Genomic DNA, 21,343 nt, shown 5'->3' with positions numbered 1-21,343 from the left:
AAATTTGAGCTAATGGGGGCGTGGAGGTTTAAGGGAGCAGAGAGTGGGTATTGGGAGCAGGCATTGGTGGGCAGCGGTTATATGGCGGCGTTGGAGATGGGGAGGATGGAATTAGATCTTCTTAGTGTTTGGCAAAGCCCTGCTTCACGGCTGCAGATGGTGAACCCATGCTGGGTTTAGAGTGGGAGTTGGGGGGCCTGGGCCCACAAAAAGATATTGCCAGGAAAGTTACAGCCTTGATTTACGACACCATGAGAAATATGGTGCGTGAGGGGTACTGTACATGATCAGGGAGCAGGGGAAGCTGGGCCAGAGTCAGCAAAGCGCAGAAACACACTTAGGCCACACAATACAATTCTGAATTTTTCATCGCAAAAAATAAACATCTGTTGGGAGGATTCGAAAGAATCGATGATCGAAACCAATTCTTCCAAATCTTATAACCTTAAAGGCGATAAATAAATGGTGAGGTGTCCATGCTACTGTAGGACAGGCGTGCGGCATTGTCAGTGGATACCTAGCTGTAAGTTATAGATACTGTACATTGTTTGTCTCCACTTGACATTTCGGTGAGATCTCTGTGTCAGACAGCTTGTGAAATTGTGAGATGTTAATTGTGTTAGTTGTGCCATTTGCAGACCACCGTTGCTCACCCTCGTTGTTGTCGCAAATCCCTCTGGTTACGGATTGTGGTCAATAGAGGGAAAAGTCGCTGAATGTACCTTTAATATTGCTCCATCTTCTCCATTAAAAACAAGGCGGCTTTTTTTTTCTTTTTCTTTTTTTTACACTTGGGCTGCAGCGACTCTTTGGTTAAATCTTCTCTAAACTGCCATAAGGCGCCAGAGGGCCACAGGTCCCCTGATGGCCCTCTGCTCCACTTTTAAGGGGAATAAAAGTGCTCACCCCGACCTCATCGGGTTTGATTTACCCATCCTCGGGCGGGTGTGGCCTCCTCCCTTTGTACCTGCTCTCCGCTCTCCCTTTCTCCTCCTCAGGGTTAATAGATATGAAGTCATCTGGCCAGGAGAAACCTGAGTGTGTCCACAGGATGTGCCCAGAGCACTAACAGGAACATCACTCAACCCCCCCAACACGGCCACCTCCCCCGCCCCCACCCGCGTCCCCTACACCCTCACAGTGTCAGAGAGGAAGTGACCATTAATAAATATCATTAATGGCTGATCACCTGGTATAGCCCCTGAAACCACATAAACGAGAGACTTGAAAGAAGCGAAAAGGAGGGATGGAGTCGACGGGTCAGGGGGAGCAAAGGTCTGTGAGGAGAAAGCTTGCCTCTGGGCAAGAAGCAGGTGCTTATGGTGGTTTAACAAGGTAAAATCAATAGGCTCGTTTGCCGGTTTCGATACACTTTACAAAATGAGTTAAACATAGCCTAATATGACGTGCAGGTGATTAAGACGCTAGTTTATAGACGACTCGCAACCAGGAGGTTGCCAGGTCTTACCTTGCCTCTACAACGGTTTCTTAATCTTAAAGGCAAAAATTCGCCGATTTTCAACCTCATCTCTGCCTATCCGTGGCAGGGATAGCACACGAAAAACATCTGCAGTTGTCCTCGAGTGTTTCTACATCTGTGGAGGCAATGAACTCTTTTTTTTTTCTTTCTGTCCATGCTGTTCAAAAAACACACCCTCATTATTTCAGCTAAGCTACGTTTCCAATGGCGGAAATGACGTGCCACAACTCCGACGATACAGACTCTTACACGCAATGCATTCTGGTATGTGTAGGCGCCGTGGGAAAGACTCAGGCGCCGAAAGACCGCCAATTTCTCTGCCCTTATAATGCACAGTGAGGAGTTTATTGATCCAGATTGACTACATTACCCATCAGCACTGATCGCCTATGCGCAAACCGCCAGCGAAACCGTCCTCTATGCAGGGCGATGCTAAGGGGCTTAGCATCGGTTTTTAAACTCTATATTCTGTCAAGATAAATACCCAGTTGAGATATTAACGCATTGCATATGTTAGCATGTCTGTTATGAAAGGACTGACACCAAAATTAACATTTTAATAACTTTTAATACTATTTTTTTCCAAACAATTTAAAATGGCCGCTGTCCAACGGCTGTAAATACTGCAACGCCTCGGTGGTAGTCATGGCGCGTCTGAAACAGCGTGTGTAACCAGACAAGTTGGAAATAAATGAAACATCAAGTTTAGACTATTACTCTGCACCGGAGAACGCTAGTGTGTTTCTAGGACACAGCAATGAACTTCGCGAAGGAAATGATGCGACCGACACGCGTCATAAATAGTGACATAACTCGCACGATGACACACATATTATGTGCGGTCATTTTGATGGCTCGTGGTCGTTTTAGGTAGATCTTATCATAACTTTTTTTTTTTTGTTCAATTGATCTAAAACTCATTTTAATGAAAATATATGCAATTTTAGGAGCATTCAGGGAGCGGCAGGTCTGTATCTCTCCCCCCCCCCCCACAATGACCGGCTTGGTCCACAGACTGACACCTGCAATGACATAATGACTATTTTGACTGGGATCCATCATGCCGCCGGTGAAATGCACGCTTGTGTGTGTGTGTGTGTGTGTGTGTGTGTGTGTGTGTTATTAGAGGCTAAAGTAGGTGGTGATTAAGTCCTCATGCTTAGAGCAGTCTGGGTGAAATGCAACCATGTGTTAAAGAGGCATTACAGGTCCTGATGAAGGTGTTTGGGAATGGCAGGCTGCTCATCATCGCCTCGCTTAGCGTCCCCTAGTTGCGTCAATGCGGTCGCTGATATGCCGAGTTAAATATTTTTGGCCAAGCTGCGATGAGCTTAGCTGTGTCATAACTCTGGATGGAGCTATATCGGACGACTGCCCAGTGACCGTTAGCATCAGGAATAAGCTTATTATATTATAACGGTAAGAGTTTTTCCACTGTCCCCTCTCCCCGTTCCCATGAAATGCTGTCTTTAAGGATGTAGCTCAATTCTCTGTGTATACTTTGTTGTATTGCACTTGCTGGTATTGTAAACCTGGCATTTATTTAAGGAGACGTCTCCCCTCTGCCCCCTCTGTTGCTCCTCTCTCTTAATCTTCTCTTGTTTTTCTTTGCTCAGTTCTGTCATGTTTTGGCTTCAGATATACTCTTAATACTTGATTACTTCATCAGTTCAACAATCTTAACATTAACCTGTGTTGCATTAAATCTCGCTTTGGGAAGCGGGAGCAACTTGTGTTTTTTTGCATGATGAAGTCACCGTGCTCTTTTACGTCTCGTGTTTTTCCACGCACAACTCTGACCTGTTTATGACCCACGGTGTTGAGGCCCCTGGTGCAGGCTCCAGGCTCTCTGACCTTCCTCTGTGACACTCTCGGGGCCTCCTCGGATGCAGGATAATTCAATTGATAAACAGATAGCGCTGCTCTGCCAGCTGGACGCCTCTGAGAGACACTGATAAATGAGCATTTGCAGTGTGGGTCTAGTGTGTGTGTGTGTGTGTGTGTGTGTGTGTGTGTGTGTGTGTGTGTGTGTGGGGCAGAGACAGCGAGACTAAGCACCATCTAGCCACCCCTCCCTCGCTCCCCTCCACACCCTGCCTTCTCCACCCCACCTCCTTCTCCTTTTACCCTCTCTGTCCTACTCTCCTGATGCCTGACTGGCAGGGAGCCAGGCAGCCCCGGCCCGAGACGAGTGTCTTAACCCACACTCAGAGCACATTAGCGGTGCTACAGAAGCACCGTGTGGCGCACGGCGAGGTAAACATGCAGGCACAACATTCCTCTGGCGTCCGCCGCGCTCTGTGAGAACACGCAGGTGACTGCCTGCAGTGGCTGAGTGGCGGGAGGGAGATAGGCCGGTGAGTGTGGCTCGTGATTGGTTCCCCGCTATCAAGGGAAATGGGGGCGGGACTTACGGCCCGGTGTGGACTGACGAGCTTTAGGCTAAATGGGAAGGTGTCTGCGTGAGCTGTCAACGTCAGACGTCATCCTCAGGAACATATGGAAGATGTCCGAGGTCCTCGCCAGCATCGGTGACTATAACCCAAACCTCAGAACCGGCCCGCTTTAGGATAAGGTCCATTGTCTGTTGTGGGTGCAGGTCACCGAAATGTGAGTTGTTTGTTACAGACATGAAAGTGATATGGTTTTTACGGCTTGTTTTCCAGTGCATACTTTCTTAACGTCATTTCCAGATGGAAATACAAAACTAATCAGCGCCTACGTAGACAGACAGACGCGTGTACCCGTAACAGATAGACGGACAGGAGGGCACGAAGCCCGTGAATGAGTCTCAAAGGTGGACCTTTCTGCCTGTTGATAGCAATACAACTCAATGTGATGCTGTGGACAGCTGTAAGCCCGAGGCAGCCCGGGCCCATGTGCGAGCCTGTGTGGTATTTTAACGCCCCCGTCTCGTTGGTCACAGAGAGGAAGGGCTGCAGCCGCGTTCTGCCGAGGCTGTGGTCGGTAGAAAGACCGGACGAAGCAGAGGGACGTGGTTTGCAGAAGCGATTGATCCGGGAAAGTACATCTCTCCGTGTTGTCAGTAAGCTGAAATGGAGTTGTGCACATGCTTAAAAGTATTTCTTCTGTCTGTCACAACTGCATGTCAGGCATTCATTTGTATGGGAGGCAGAAACTGCCCTCAGTCAGAAAACAGGCTCTGCAGGGAGCTGGTTTCACTTTGCTAATTGGATGTGTGTGTGTGTGTGTGTGCACCACACACACACACACACACACACACACACACACACACACACACACACACACACACACACACACACACACACACAGGCCGTGTGATAGACAGTCCTTACTGAGGACAGAGGAGCCATTTCACTCTTTTTTGGGGGGGGGGGGTGTTCTCCCTTTTTCTCCCCAATTGTACTTGGCAAATTACCCTATTTTCCAAGCCGTCCCGGTCGCTGCTCCACCCCCTGTGCCGATCCAGAGAGGGCCGCAGACTACCACATGCCCCCTCCGATACATGTGGAGTCGCCAGCTGCTTCGTTTCACCTGACAGCGAGGAGTTTCGCCAGGGGGGACATAATGCGTGGGAGGATCACGCTATTCCCCCCAGTCCCCCCCCCGAACAGACACCCCGACCGACCAGAGGAGGCGCTAGCGCAGCAACCAGGACAGACACCCACATCCGGCTTCTCATCCGCAGACACGGCCAATTGTGTCTGTAGGGGCGCCCGACCAAGCCAGAGGTAACACGGGGATTTGAACCGGCGAGCCCACGTGTTGGTAGGCGCCGGAATAGACCGCCATGCTACCTGGACGCCCAAGCTGTTTCACTCTTGGTCTCTTTAACTCACTTTTTCTCCCAGTCCGTTGATTTTTTTTTCTCTTCTGGCCTGCCTGTCTTCCTTGTTGGTATTTCATTATTTACCACTCATTTACTGTCTTTACTCTGTTCACATTGTTCACCACTTAGGCGGTGTTCATATTGTTCATCACTAGGCGTCCTGGTGGTTCACCCACAAACTACTGATATACCAAGACACCATGAAAGCAAAATCCCAAGTTGCAACCCCCCCCCCACACCCTCCTTCCTGTCACTCTTAACTCTTCTGTCCAAATGAAAAGCAGAAAATGGCCCCAGAAATCTATAGATGGAAAAAAGAATCTGATGTACAACATGTACATGACCATCGGTTGTTTTGAACGGTCCTGTGTCATTAAACCACCTTGTCTACATTGACCGTGTGTGGGGTCAATGAATTTTTTTTCTACTTAACAGTTTTGCAACTTTCCCTTATCTGTAATGAGTCATCGGAGCGTGTGTCATCCTTTTCTCCGCGGACGGTTTTCCGCCGGCCGTCAGGCTGAGGCGCTGCAGAGCCGGTGCGCTGCCCTGGTCACGGCCCGGCGCCGTGATCCGGGCCAGCTGGCGGCCATTCCCAGCGGGAATCGTGAATGTGAAGGTTGTTAAAGATATGAAGCCCGGCCCTGACTGACAGCAGCTGGAGGGGAAGGGGGAAGGGAGCCGAGAACGGCCGGCGGCCGGGTCGTCTCTGGGAAAGGCGATCGGAGGAGTCGGAAGAATCCGCGACGACGGTCTTGAATGTACCGCGTTGACGTGTTTTGATTTGGTTGCTAAATTGTTTGCTCAGAGTCCCGGTTCTGGATTTGAGCTCGGAAGGTGTTTCTCCACATGGGGTGATGGGGTTCTGCTGTTGTAGCCGGGCCTGACTGTGCACGAATCTGTGCACACCCAACTCTATTCAGCGCTGTTCCTGAAACGCCGTCAGAGAGAAACCAGGGACGGTCAAATGAAAGGAAGCGGAGGCGGCTTTTTATTATGTCTAACGAGGACTCGAGGCGTATTTTGGCATTTGTGTGTTTGGATTCTGATTTTTTTAAATTATTATTATTATTATTATTATCATTTTTTAGTTTAGTGGTTGTATTAAAGTGATGCCCAGAAAAACAGATCTTTGAGCTCTGTTAGGACGTGAGGTAAACACAAGGAGCACAGGCTCACCTTGAAAGAGGCCTCTCTCTCCCTCGCTCTCTCTCTCGCTCTCTTTTTCCCCTCCTTCTCTCTCTCTCTCGCTCTCTCTCCCTCCTTCTCTCTCTTTCTCCCTCTCTCTCTCTCTCTTTCTCTCTGTCTCGCTTTTTCCCTCTCTCTGCCCCTCCTTCTCTCTCCCTCTCTCTCTCTCTCTCCACCTCCTCTCTCCCGTTCTCTTGCTCTCTCTCTCTCTCTCTCTCTCTCTCTCTCTCTCTCTCTCTCTCTCTCTCTCTCTCTCTCTCTCTCTCTCTCCCTTGCCAGTTGTGAGACATCAGTTCATTCAGTCCTTAAGTAGACCACACGGTTAAAGCAACAAACCTCCTACTGAGTCAACAGCAGGGAGGTGTGTGTGTGTGTGTGTGTGTGTGTGTGTGTGTGTGTGTGTGTGTGTGTGTGGTGGGGGAGCGACGTGAGGCTCACACCTTGCCAAAGAGACATCCAGAGAGACCTGCTTGGGGAAACACACTTTCATTCATTGTCTGTGTCTGTGGGGGGAGGCGGAGGCAATTAAGGAGTATAAAGAACATGGGAAGCGGAGAGGTGGGGGGGGGGGGGTCTGGGAGACATTGAAAGAACATAAAGAAGGAGAGTGACAGGAGTGAAGGAGAGACAGAGGACGGCCTAAGTGGCTCTGATCTGTTCTCCTCACACAGATTTATGGAGTCATTCCTCATCTGACAGTCAACACACTGTCCTCACTGTAGCTGCTGCTCATCATCAAACTGATGGACGGGATGAAAAAAACTTTCCATTCATGGTGAACCGGCGGCGGTGTTCCACAGTAAACCAGGTTATGGCCGACGCGGTGCATGGTCGTCCTGAACATCCATTCTCACACAGGCGTTTTGCGAAAACACTCGGACAGTTGTTACACAACAACGGGTTTGTTCAAAAATCCATCTGGGGAAATTTGCGATGGCGGCTTCATTTCTAACAGTTTGAGGCCACTATCCTTCATTAATATTCAAAACTTTCTTAAACACTACTGTGCTGTGGTCACCAAGCATCAAAAAGATGTTTTGCAACATGTGGTTTGCCGGTTGGAATCCCCGTGTTACCTCTAGCTTGGTCAGGCGTCCCTACAGACAAAATTGGTTGTGTCTGCGGGTGGGAAGCCGGATGTGGGCATGTGTCCTGGCTGCTGCACCAGCACTTCGTCTGGTCGGTCTGTTCAGGGGGGGGGGGGACTGGGGGGAATAATGTGATCCTCCCACACGCTACGTCCCCCTGGCGAAACTCCTCCACATGTATCGGAGGAGGCATGTGGTAGTCTGCAGCCCTCCCCGAATCAGCAGAGGAGGTGGAGCAGTGACCGGGACGGCTCAGAAGAGTGGGGTAATTGGCCGGATACAATGGGGAGAAAAGGGGGGGGGCCTTTTCTCTGTCGGTAATTACTGTATTCTTGCAGACCCAAATGATATCTGTGCTGAGAATAATGTTTAACAGCGACCGTTTGTCTCCGCAGAGGCTGAAGGCAGCACTTTCGCACCACCCAAGCGCCATCGCCAACGGCAACATGAATTCCATGGGTCACATGATGGAGATGATGTCATCGCGGCAGGAGCAAGGGGCCCACCACCACATGCACTCGCACTCGCACCCGCACCAGCACCTGCAAGCCCCGCCCCACGCCTACCAGCACCACACCCACCACCACCACAGCCAGGCCCACGGCCAGAGCGGGCACCACCACCCGCAGGGACACAACCCACACCACAACTCCCACAATCCTCACCTCCATCCTGGGCACCCGCATCAGACCTCGCCCCACCAGCCTCTTCACTCTGGCTCACAGGTAGGCAAAAGTGCGCTCCCAGGAGAGCGGCGGTTAGCATTGCGGGCCAGATTAAGTTCTCCAGTCAATCACATTGATTTTTTTTCAGAGAGTGGATCTGAGCACCAATCCTATTAAGAGGGATTTCAGAAAGGTGGGCTCATCCAACACTGTAAAAAAGACAAACCTATCAAGGTATTTTACCCTGGTGTGAGTCTCACTATGCTTATTTCAAGATGTTGCTGATAAAATTTTCTTACCTCACTGGCAGAATTTTTTTTCACAAAAGTGACCTTGTTGCATTATTATAAAGTGTGTTATGAGGAATTTAACTACACAGAAAAATAAAGATTTAAGATATGTCTGCGGGGTAAGAAAATTTCACAGGCGATATCCTGAAATCAGCATTATGAGACTCACAAAAAGATAAAAAACCTTGATAAGCTTGTCTATTTTTTACAGTGAAAAGTATCTGGTCCAACCTCGGCTTCAAAAACTCATCCGGGAGGGCGACCTGGTCATGATTCACAGCAGCAGCGGTCTATAGTAAAGTTAGTTATGTGGAGAAAGATATAGCGCAGATGGAACTGGTCACATGACACAGAAAGAGCACTTAATGCCTGTGTCGGCTATTGTAGAGATGACCGATGGGTCTAAAATTCATGATGTTTTTGCCACCATTGTTGTTGATGGTACAATTCTGCTGCGTCCCGACACAGCTACCATTCTGCAAAGCTGTGACTGGACCGTCTACTTTGTGGATGAGATCACGTTTTAAACAGTAACTTGTGTCGTATCCGGCGTAAAATTTTGCCAAATCATTATGCAGCTTGACAAGACCGTACCGGATTGGTCAGGGCCCGGGTTAACGACCGCCGCCGGTGCTCTTCCCTCACAGGGTACTGACGGAAACTATCAAAATCCGCTGTGGCGACCCCCGGGAAATGGGGAACAAGCTAAAAGAAGAAGAAGAAAATAATAGTGTCGTAGATGCAAAGATCCACTAAGGCCTAACTTAACCCGTAAACGGTCTCTGCTTGCAGCAGTGTTGTAGTCGAGTCACTAAACCTCAAGTCTCGAGTCCCCAGTGTTCAAGTCCGAGTCCCCAAAGAAGAGTCAGAGTTGAGTCCGAGTCAAGTCTCCATTACCTGAGTCCGAGTCTGAGTCATCAAGGTTGAGTCTGAGTCAAGTTCCAAGATGAGCTCCAGTGCTCCACTCTGCCACTGTAAAAAAGCTGACATACAAATAAAAAAGGTCTACATGAAACAAAAATGACACAGCTGTCACCATTTCAGAGGGAGTTTATTTACTTTGTGACACAACAGCCAAACAAGAAAAACTAACAAAACCAAAAAAACGGTCTTTATCAATTAACAAGTCCGAGTCCTCGTCTCCAGTTTTCTGAATCCGAATGCAGTCAATGCTCGAGTCCGAGTCATTAGTGCTCAAGTCCATGTCGAGTCACGAGTCCTGAAAATAAGGACTTGAGTCAGATTCGAGTCCGAGTCCTAGACTTGAGTACTATAACACTGGGTTGCAGGTATATTTACCGGTGACCTGGCTGGCATATTATATTATACACCATTTTCTGATGTCTACGCTAAAGCCCCATTTGCTCTCACTTGCCCCACTTGATCTTTCCTGTTGTATTATTGCCTCCTAATCTGTGGCATGTAGACTCATACATACTCTTGGCTGTGATACAAACACTGTGTCTCACTTTACCATGGCAGTGTCCTACACTTGTTTCCTTCACTTTGGATAAGAGCATCTGTCATATGAGTAAATTTAAATGTCTTAAGTTTGTAATTGGAAGTAGACAATGGAGAACGTCTTACTTACGTCTTCGTCGATGGCGTTTCTGTGAAATCCTACCTCGAATGAACCAACACGGACGATCCCAAGTGACAGAATACGAGGGAGAGAGTAAGAGAGAGAGCGGGGGGGCGGGCTTATATCATTTATTTTGCCTATTTTCTTACTAATGGGGGTCATTATCCATCCATCCATTATCCGAACCGCTTATCCTGCTCTCAGGGTCACGGGATGCTGGAGCCTATCCCAGCAGTCACTGGGCGGCAGGCGGGAAGACACCCTGGACAGACCGCCGGGCAATCACCGGGCCGACACGTTCACACCTAGGGACAATGTAGTACAGCCGATTCACCTGACCTACATGTCTTTGGACCGTGGGAGGAAACCTTAGCCCCCGGAGGAAACCCACGCAGACACGGGGAGAACACGCAAACTCCACACAGAGGACGACCCCCGAGGTCGGACTACCCCAGGGTTCGAACCCAGGACCTTCTTGCTGTGAGGCGACCGCGCTAACCACTGCACCACTGTGCCACCCTCCCTCACATACAAAGTTCAGGATAACCAAGGCTCAGCGTTTTCGGTTTTTATTTTTCAAAGCCATCCAGCATGCCAAATTTCGCCACAAGAAGGACACTGTTACATAACCTCACACGAACAGGAACAACTTTTGGATCCGTGGAAACATCAAATCCGGGTGAAAATCAGTTTAAATCGATCTGCTCCTTTTAAAAAATCTGGGTATTTTTTGGTGGAAAATCGGTAAAAACCGAAAACGCTGAGCCTTGAGGATAACACACAACACAACACACGGAGGAGGTACACGCCAGTTACATAAAGAGTGACGTCGGTGCTGCGCAGCACCGCTCGCAGGGAAAAAGGCGTTGTGAAAGTGGAGCGCAAGTAAACTAAAACGGCCCGTTTCCATAATCCTGTTTCATGGGTGGTGTTGTTGTACTGAAGGATTATCATGTTAATTTAAAAACAATGCATTGGTCTGGTCTGCACTGCCAGCCTATAGGATAAGCAGGTTTTTGCAGAGCCGCATGCTTCTCACCACAACCACACGTGCAGGAGCGGCACATAAACTCAAAAAAACCCAAAACCACTTGTGTAGCCAGAAGCTCTGGGTCCAAGTCCCACGGCTGAAAACAAGGCAGCGGTTCTAGGGACCGTCCGAGCAAACTGTTTTCAGGACGTCTGTCGGTGGTCTGCCGTGTAAGCAGGATGAAACGGCGTTTCAAACTCACTGTAAGTCGCCGGTCAAACACATATTTCCCCTCGCCGTGGTCTCACTGCCAAGCGGTTTCCTGGCAACCGCCTCAAAGGTCAGTTATTTCTCTGAGGTTTGTCAGCCACAGGTCAGCGTCAGAAGCCCGCCATGGAGGGAAGGGTCACGGAGAGGCCGTTAAAGCGGCCGTTAGGAAAGATTCTCAGGGCAGACTTTTGGAAACTGTAACCCCCCCCCTCCCACGCCCTCTAGCCTTGCCAAGCCGCCGTGATGCGGTCACAGCGTGGTCCAGGTGCCTCTCAGACAGCTGAATGTTTGTGGACGCCGGTCAGGATGGACAGACAGCCTGGATGGCTAGTCGCCCAGCACATTAGCACCGATTTAGTTTTTCTTTTTTTCTTTTTTTAATATTTTTTTATTGGGTTTTGCAACAAAAAAAAAATTGTGTCATCAAATCATTTATGAAGAGTAAAAATTATATATTCCCTCTATAAAGAGACATTATAAAAAAAAGTGACAACTGACTTATTGCTAAACACCATAATAACTTACGGAAACTAAGAACGCAAACAAATATAACACAACCATAAACAAAATAAATAAATAAATAATAGTAACAATAAGGAAAAACACCGGTCAGCTAATAATAATAATAAACCGTGTGAATAATAGACACTAATAAAACTCAATATTAATATTATTGCCCCTCTAAACTGTAAAAGCTGCTTCAGTCGGGGATGAATGGGAAATTCATTTTCTGCAAAAATTGAAAGAATGGACCCCAAATTTTACCCATTTAGTTTTTCAACAGATTCAAAGTGAAAAATGGAAGAAACATCAACATGTCGAAATTATTAAAACCATAAAAAGGGCTGCCAGTGGAGCTGTAATGGAGGGCGAATGCCCCTGAATGCGGTTTACCCACTTTTTTTACTTCCAGAATAGAGTTCATCTACTGTTGTGGGACCGACTTGACTCTCCGCTGTATAAATTCATAGATGGTGTCCATCAAACTGAGCTGCATCGAGATGATGTCATAGGAAACACCGTGTTTCAGTAGGACTATATATACTGCTCAAAAAAATAAAGGGAACACATAAGCAATGCAATGTAGCTCCAAGTCAATCACACTTTTGAGATATCAACCTGTCCAGTTAGGAAGCAACACTGATTTGTGAATCAATTTCACCTGTTGGTAAATTGTCTAATTTCCACCAGGTGGGAATTAGACAATTTGCAAGACAACCCCTATAACAGGAATGGATTTGCAGGTGGTGGCCACAGACCATTTGCCTGTCCTCATCTTTTCTGGCCGATCTTTGGTTAGTTTTTCATTTTGCTAGTGCCCTCACCACTAGAGGTGGCATGAGGCGGTATCTGCAACCTACAGAAGTTGCTCAGGTAGTGCAGCTCATCCAGGATGGCACATCAATGCGTGCTGTGGCAAGAAGATTTGATGTGTCTCCCAGCACAGTGTCCAGAGCATGGAGGAGGTACCAGGAGACAGGCCAGTACACCAGGAGACGTGGAGGGGGCCGCAGGAGGACAACAACCCCGCAGCAGGACCGCTATCTGGTCCTTTGTGCAAGGAGGAACAGGAGGAGCACTGCCGGAGCCCTACAAAACGACCTTCAACAGGCCACTAATGTGCAGGTTTCTGCTCAAACAGTGAGAAACAGAATGCATGAGGATGGTATGAGGGCCCGACGTCCACAATTGGGGCCTGTGCTCACAGCCCAACACCGTGCAGCCCGATTGACCTTTGCCAGAGAACATCTTGGTTGGCAGATTCGCCATTGGCGCCCTGTGCTCTTCACAGATGAGAGCAGGTTCACACTGAACACATGTGACAGACGTGAGAGAGTCTGGAGACGCTGTGGAGAACGTTCTGCTGCCTGCAACATCCTCCAGCATGACCGGTTTGGCGGTGGGTCAGTGATGGTCTGGGGAGGCATATCCTTGGAGGGCCGCACAGACCTCTACGTGCTAGCCAGAGGTACCATGACTGCCATTAGGTACCGGGATGAGATCCTCAGACCCATTGTCAGACCATATGCTGGTGCAGTGGGCCCTGGGTTCCTGCTCATGCATGACAATGCTCGTCCTCATGTGGCCAGAGTGTGTCAGCAGTTCCTGTATGTCGAGGGCATTGATGCTATGGACTGGCCTGCACGTTCCCCAGACCTGAATCCAATCGAGCAGCTCTGGGACATCATGTCTCGTACCATCCGCCAACGCCATGTCGCACCACAGACTGTCCAGGAGTTGACCGATGCCCTGATCCAGGTCTGGGAGGAGATCCCTCAGGAGACCATCCGTCGTCTCATCAGGAGCAGGCCCAGACGTTGTAGGGAGTGCATACAGGCACCACACACTACTGAGCCTCATTTTGAATCGTCTTGAAGAATTTCCACAGAAGTTGGATCAGCCTATGTTCTCATTTTCCACTTTGATTTTGAGTATGATTCTGAATCCAGACCTTAATGGGCTAATGATTTTGATTTCCATTGATCATTCTTAGGTTATTTTGCTCTAAACACATTCCTCTGTCTAATAAATAAAGATTTTCAGCTGAAATATTTCATTCATCGAGGTCTATATTGTGTTTTTAGGTGTTCCCTTTATTTTTTTGAGCAGTGTATTATAAATCAATGCTTTCCTGAAAATACTGACTAATGATGATCGCTGACTGAAGGTCAGAGTTCATCTGCCCTTTCATTTACTGCTACACGAGGTTGAAGGACCTGATACAAGACGCCGTCATCCAGCGAGGGACCCAGCTGATCTTCCAAACGCACCACTGGCACATTCGGACGACAGCGACTGCACACACGGTGGCCATGAAAGGGGCTTGTATTTTCCGTGGCACTCGTAAAAAAAGAAAAAACGGTAACGATCTGAAAGCCCCAAAAACACTTGACCTTGCCAAGTATATGTCGCGCCCGTGTCAGCTGGGTTGCGCAGCTTTAGAAACGGGCCTTTTGACTGGCGTCGAGCGGCGTGAGTCTGGAGTGGAAGTGGGCGATGGAAAACTGCCTCCTGACACCTCTTTAACAAGGTGGGCCGGCCGGTGAATCGGCCCAGTCACTCGCTCAGTCGCTCCCTTATACGCCCCCGGCAGCCTCGCCCAGCGGGTCACACGGCACCGCCAGATGTTGTTTTTAGGGACGCTGCCAGACTTGGAGCGGCTGCAGGAGGAAATGCATGGGTGCTTGTTAAGGGGTGAAGTGGTCTCGGTAAACAGGTGGTTTAGCTGCTCCTCCGTCCTGCAGGAGTCGCAGGTCTCTCAGGGCTGTCAGTCAGACGGGCAGCACCATCACAAACCTGTATGAGATTCTAACAATGACCTCCACGTCGCTTTATTTACATATACGTATATCCATCCATTATCCGAACCGCTTAGCCTACTCTCGGGGTCGCGAGGATGCTGGAGCCTATCCCAGCAGTCATTGGGCGGCAGGCAGGGAGACACCCTGGAAAGGTTGCCAGGCCATCACAGGGCCAACACACACACACACACACCTAGGGACAATTTAGTACGGCCTATTCACCTGACCTACATGTCTTTGGACTGTGGGAGGAAACCAGAGCACCTGGAGGAAAGCCACACAGACACGGGGAGAACATGCAAACTCCACACACAGGACGACCCCCAAGGTTGGGCTACCCTGGGGCTCGAACCCAGGACCTTGGTGTGAGGCGACTGCGCTAACCACTGCCCCACCGTGCCGCCTTACATATATACGTATATATATACATACATATATATATATATATATATATATATATATATATATATATACACATATACATATATATAGACTCACAGATTAAAGACTCACTTCTTTAATGTGTAATAATGCCTCATCTAATCCCAGGTTTAAAATGGTCTGGTTTCGGCCGCGCTGGTGGCCGAGCGGAATAAACCGCCGTTCTTGCGATCCGCTCGTCATGTGGCTGGGAGGTTCGTATCCCAGACTCGCCGTAACCGGTCACGGCCAGAGCGTCCACGGGGTAAGGCATTCATTAGGCCACCCTTACCCGAGGAATAGTGGGTGTAGATGGGTGTAGTGTTCGGGGACTCGTCGTTCTCCAGCGACCCCTCTGGCCCATCCGGGCGCCTGCAGCCAAGCAACCAAAAGCATTCTCCCTACGTCTCCTTCGCGGCCTGAAGGTGATGCAATCCATGCGAGGAGGCTTCAGCGTGTAAAATAGCGAGCGCAGCCGACACAGGTTTGAAGGAAGCTGGTGTTACGACTATCTCCTTCCTGTGGAAACATGAGCCAGGGGAGTTGTTCGACAGGAGTTCCGGCCATATGCCACTTGGTTAATCTTCCTTTCAGTAAATGTGTTTTTATTTGATTTCTCTTGCACGCTTTATTGTAATTTTATGCTCTATTCCCCCCGCCCCCCCGAGCTTCTTGAGAAGTGCTTGTTGAATAAAATGCGTTATATTTGTCGTTATTACAGATGTCACCCGCAGCCCAGCAAATGCAACCTACGCAAACGCTCCAGTCTCCGCCACCCAGCGGGGGGCGCCGCAGGAGGGTGGTGGACGAGGACCCGGACGAGCGACGGCGGAAGTTTCTGGAGCGCAACAGGGCGGCCGCGACCCGGTGCAGGCAGAAGAGGAAAGTGTGGGTGATGTCGCTGGAGAAGAAGGCGGAGGAGCTCACACAGACCAACATGCAGCTTCAGGTAGGAAATAAAAACCCGGCGTCTGTTTCCAGCTCGGACCACATTTCAGTTAGATAAGTGAGAAGATATGAACATGAAATATTTTCAAAATTATGAGCTTGTTGTAGTAGTACCGTAGAATCGTTGTGATTACTGCTGTGGTTTTTTTTTTTTTCTAAAAAAGGTCTTTGAGAGTCTGTTTTATTCTGCTATAACTGAATTATATTTCCAGTTAAGATCTGATTTCACTTCTTGGATAGTTTTTTGCGGGGTGAGTTTAGTATCCTGGCTTTGATTTGAATAACACGGGTGATTTGATTGGCTCAGCTGTGCTTATTGAGATCGTTCACATGAAGAGGTCAGCGGTTCGCTGGACATGATGGAAACCAGGTTTTGTTTTCTGGTGTTTCAGAACGAAGTGACCATGCTGAAGAATGAGGTGACCCAACTCAAGCAGCTTCTCCTCACCCACAAAGACTGTCCCATCACCACTATGCAGAAAGAGTCCCAAGGTTACCTCAGTGAGTAGCTCTCACATACACACACATGAACCCACAGTTGGAATTGGATGCCAACAACACACACACACACACACACACACACACACACACATGAGCCCACAGCCGGACTTGGATGCCAACACACCTCCATTGCACCTCATCCTACAAATCCACCAGAGTGGAAATGCTGGCTTGCTCATTCCTTGGTTAGCTGAATGGCACAGTTTGATGGAGACCCTCAAATCCCATGTGCTGGTATCTGGCTCTCACACAAGAACTCTGCAAGACTGTATACTCCCCTGATATATGGCTGCGGTACAGACTGGGCAGGGTCCGTCGAACCCTCACTGTTTTATGGATGCGGGGGTGGACCCACACCAGGAGTGGGTCGTCAGAATCCCCTATGAGCTGTGTTTTTCCGTCTGGGGGGACGGAATCGTGGCACAGGGGCCATGCATGAAGAGAGACATCGGGTCCAAACATCCCACCGATGCCCAGAGGATCCTGCTGATTACGATGCGGCTTGCCGCGGCGGCACATGACATCAGAGCCCCGCCCTCTGATATGGATACGAGTGACATTTCCAAATAATTAGGGGAGGAGGGCACCTCCCTGTGCAGCTTCGGCGCAGGAAAAATCGGGCTCACCTCCCTTCCATGGCTGAATGGCTCTTTTATGAAGGCGAAGGCTGACTGGCAGACTGGGCTGGACGGGGAGAGACTTTCATCGATGAGTCCAGCCTGTTTACAGATGTCACTCTCAATAAGTCCTGACTCTGTCAGACGTGTTTGCGGAGGTGGATGATTCACTTTTCCAGTTTTTCTGTCTGTCGTTAATAAGCTGTTATGGGAGTCCAGGTGAGGATTAACGAGCATATAATCTGCTGTGTTAGTTTTACTTTAGGAGATTAGAGGTCACTGGTAGGAATAAAAAAACTATTTTTGGTCTGTTTTGATAATAGTTCTACTTGGGGCTGTGGAGAAGCTGCAGACTCACAGAGAAACACACACACACACACACACACACATACTCGCAAATCTATACTTGTGGGGACCCCTCATTGACTACATTCATTTCCTTGCCCTTAACCCTAACCTTAACCACGCAAACTACATGCCTAACCCTAACCCTTACCCTAACCTTACCCTAATTCTAACCTTAACCCTAAAACCAAGTCCTAACCCTAAAATAGACCCTTTTACTTGTGGGGCCCCATAAAATGGCCCCACAAGGTAGGTGGTTTCTGGTTTTTCTATCCTAATGGGGACCAAATGTCCCCATTAGGATAGAAAAACATGGTGTACACACACACACACTGTCCATCCCTCAGTGACGTTTCTACTGTCTCTTCAGGTCCGGAGAGCAGTCCAGCGGGCAGTCCGACTCCAGCGTGCTCCCAGCAGCAGGTCATCCAGCACAACACCATCACCACCTCCACCACAGCTGTAGGGGGCAGCGGCGGGCATGCACAGCCCAACCATCGCACATCGGACATTAACCCCATCCACTAGAAACGGAAGAGAGACTAAACCCCCCCCCCCCCCAGAGCCCCTCCCCGGCTCTCCGAGGCCCGTCAGTCAGTGCAGCACTTCCTCCTCCCGTCAGGAAAGAAAACCCTCTGCAGCCACGAGGCTGCCCCTTATACAGTAACTATGTATTTTTATAGACCAGCCCTATTAACTCATAAACCTTCTCTGGGTTTGTCTATTTAGTTGTCTCTCTATTGGTCTATTTTTTTATCTGCTTTTTTATTTGTACTTAGCCGAAAGGGAGTTTTGCTAAAATCATGCCACACCAACAAGTGACTTTGTTGTTGTTGTCGTTGCCGTTATCGTCATTGTCGTCGTGTAATAACTTTGGTACAAACTGGGCCGCCGTCTTCGTGGCAACCCAAGAACGGAATGCAAAAGCCTCGAAGCGTCATCGGTGTGACCACGCCCACCCACGTCTGCGTGTGCCGTGATGTACAGAAGACTGAATGTGCCACACGCAGGCATCATACTGTGTGTGTGTGTGTGTGGAATGTGTGCGTCCAGTCGGGTTTGTCGTGCTCCACATGCTCAGACTGTGTGTTCAGACCCTGACCGAGTGTACGGGACGCCACTCGCCTTCGGGACGTCTTTGAAAACCAAGTCAAACCATCGCTACGTTACACTTTTGTTAATTTAAGCAAGAATATGCAAGCTGGTGTGATGACCCTTTATCTTGTGTTTGTCTGGATGTAGTATATGACTGTTATAGCCGTGTCCCTGTCGGTGGCGCTCATACAGCGTTACGAAATACACATCCTGATCCCGAGAAACGCCCCGTGATCGAAACTGAGAGCAATACATCCCCCCCCCCCCCCCCGTTTTCAACCACCTGCGTCCGCATCCGGATCGGCCGCGGCTGAGCCGATCTGCTCCCAAAGACACACTTTTGCTGTTCCAGCTTTTCTAACCCTGCACTGTGAGACCAGCGAGGCAGCTCAGGAGTCGACAAATCGGAAAATTGCTCCGCTCACCGGGACCAACGGACACGAGGCCTCGACGTTTGTGCGTTATTGCATCAGAGGATCCAGTTTTTTTGGATTCGGTGTGTAGATTCCAAATGAATATAATATTCCAGTATGTGTGTAAGGTATGTGCAGGTGTGTATGTGTGTGTGTGCATAAGGAGCTAGGAGGTGGTTCAGCAGGGTGGAGAGGGAGGAGAACAGGAGGTTTGCGACGGCCGGTTAGGAGCGTGGCTTTCTTGACTGGCTGTTTTATCGCGATCAGATGAGGTCGTGTTAAAGTCCTGCAAGTGACGTAGTGCTTTTTGCTGTTTCTAAAGGAGGTGTAGTTCGATGCCTGCGGCTGTTTCTAAAGGAGGTGTAGTTCGATGCCTGCGGCTGTTTCTAAAGGAGGTGTAGTTCGATGCCTACGGCTGTTTCTAAAGGAGGTGTAGTTCGATGCCTATGCTTTCCAAAATGTCACAATGTGCCTCAATTTTTTCATACAAATCATCGGTTGGTTCATTTCAGGACAGAGGATGCCAGTTGTTGTTTAATGTCCTCGGTTTTCATTGGCTTCCCTTAAACAATCAAACCCCGCGTCCGGGTAGCGTGTTGGTCTATCCCGTTGCCTACCGACACGGGGATCGCCGGTTCGAATCCCCGTGTTACCTCCGGCTTGGTCGGGCGTCCCTACAGACACAATTGGCCGTGTCTGCGGGTGGGAAGCCGGATTGTGGGTATGTGTCCTGGTCGCTGCACTAGCGCCTCCTGTGGTCAGTCAGGGCGCCTGTTCAGGGGGGGGAGGGGGAACTGGGAGGAATAGCGTGATCTCCCCACGTGCTACATCCCCCTGGTGACACTCCTCACTGTCAGGTGAAAAGAAGTGGCTGGCGACTCCGCGTGTATCGGACGAGGCATGTGGTGGTCTGCAGCCCTGCCCCGGATAGGCAGAGGGGGTGGAGCAGCGACCGGGAAGGCTCGGAAAAGTGGGGTAATTGGTACAACTGGGGGGAAAAAAACCCCAATAAGCCCAACTGGTTGCTTTTTTGCAGAATCAGTGAATGAAGAATCAACAGTTTTTGACCCGTTAGCTTCATCAGGGATTGTCTGCCGCGTTTGAAGGCAAAACCAGCTGACCAGGGAGAGAAAGACTCGTCTGCCATTTGACCTCCGACCTCTTCATAAGGATCCCTCTCTCTTTCTCTCTCTCCATCTTCTTTTTTCACTCTGTCCCCCCTTCCAGTGTTTCCAGCAGTGAAGCTCAGTAGCGTTTTCTTGTTCTGAGCAGAACTCGCCCTTCCTATGGCCAGGAAAGTGGATTCCGTAGCATGACCCACAATGCACTGTGTTCTGCAGTATAGGAGAGCTGCTGTCTATGCACTTTGTCCTCTGCTGCGGCAGGGCGTAGAATAGCCATATTAAGGTTGAATAGTTCTCAGTGACCCCCCCCCCCCCTCTCGTTCACACACCAGCGAGACACTTGTGTGTCCTTGGCTTTGTGGAGAGACCGTGCCTGATGTGCGCTGCACGTGCACCTACATGGGAAGAAGGCCATCGAGGAGCGAATGCCCCACAGTTGGGCCTTTCAGCAAGGCACCCCTGCAACTTAAAACCCCGGACCTGGGGCGTCTGGGTAGCGTAGCGGTCTGTTCCGTTGTCTACCAGCACGGGGATCACCAGTTCGAATCCCCGTGTTACCTCCGGCTTGGTCGGGCGTCCCCACAGACACAATTGGCCGTGTCTGCGGGTGGGGAAGCCGGATGTGGGTATGGGTCCATGGTCGCTGCACTAGCGCCTCCTCTGGTCAGTCGGGGTACCTGTTCGGGAGGGGGGGGGGGACTGGGGAGAATAGCGTGATCCGCCCACACGCTACGCCCCCCCCCCCCCGGTGAAACGCCTCACTGTCAGGTGAAAAGAAGCGGCTGGCGACTCCACATGTACAGGAGGCATGTGGTAGACTGAAGCCCTGCCCGGATCGGCAGAGGGGGGTGGAGCAGCGACCGGGACGGCTCAGGAGAGTGGGATAATTGGGCCGGATGCAATTGGGGAGAAAAGGGGGGGGGGGGGGGAGGAAAAAAAACGGACCTGTCAGGGGCGCCGTGCCCCTTTTTTTATCCAGACGAAATCCAAAAGCTCTGGTTTTGTGAGTCGGTACCGGTAGCTTACGTGTGTAAAACTGGAGAAGCTCTTTTGTCGTTCGAGGCATTCGGACTGTTTTGTCATGTTTGTGTCCCTCTCCGTCTGGGTGTGTGTAGTGTTGTGCGCGCATTGCTGAGAGAACCACTCGTCGGTTCTCTTCAAAAGGGCTTTTTTTTGTGTAGCAAAACCCTGTTAAAACGATCAAAACTCGAGCTCGCCTTATTGTGTGTTGTGT

General features: G+C 49.7%; 1 protein-coding gene across 1 annotated transcript in view; it reads left to right on the top strand.

The window, feature by feature from the left end:
• The window catches only part of creb5b (cAMP responsive element binding protein 5b), a 73,909-nt gene extending 55,904 nt beyond the window's left edge, over positions 1 to 18,005 (top strand). The window contains exons 7-10 of the mRNA XM_056286827.1: positions 7,963 to 8,292; positions 15,788 to 16,015; positions 16,407 to 16,515; positions 17,848 to 18,005. Of these exons, the coding sequence (XP_056142802.1) occupies positions 7,963 to 8,292; positions 15,788 to 16,015; positions 16,407 to 16,515; positions 17,848 to 18,005 (825 nt within the window). The remainder of the gene's footprint in view (positions 1 to 7,962; positions 8,293 to 15,787; positions 16,016 to 16,406; positions 16,516 to 17,847) is intronic.
• Positions 18,006 to 21,343: the final 3,338 nt, after the last annotated feature.

The sequence above is a fragment of the Lampris incognitus genome, chromosome 9 (assembly GCF_029633865.1).
Source record: "Lampris incognitus isolate fLamInc1 chromosome 9, fLamInc1.hap2, whole genome shotgun sequence".
NCBI classification, from domain to species: Eukaryota; Metazoa; Chordata; class Actinopteri; order Lampriformes; family Lampridae; genus Lampris; species Lampris incognitus.
The sequence above is the reverse complement of the archived record's forward strand: the minus strand, read 5'-3'. Positions and strand labels throughout refer to the sequence as shown.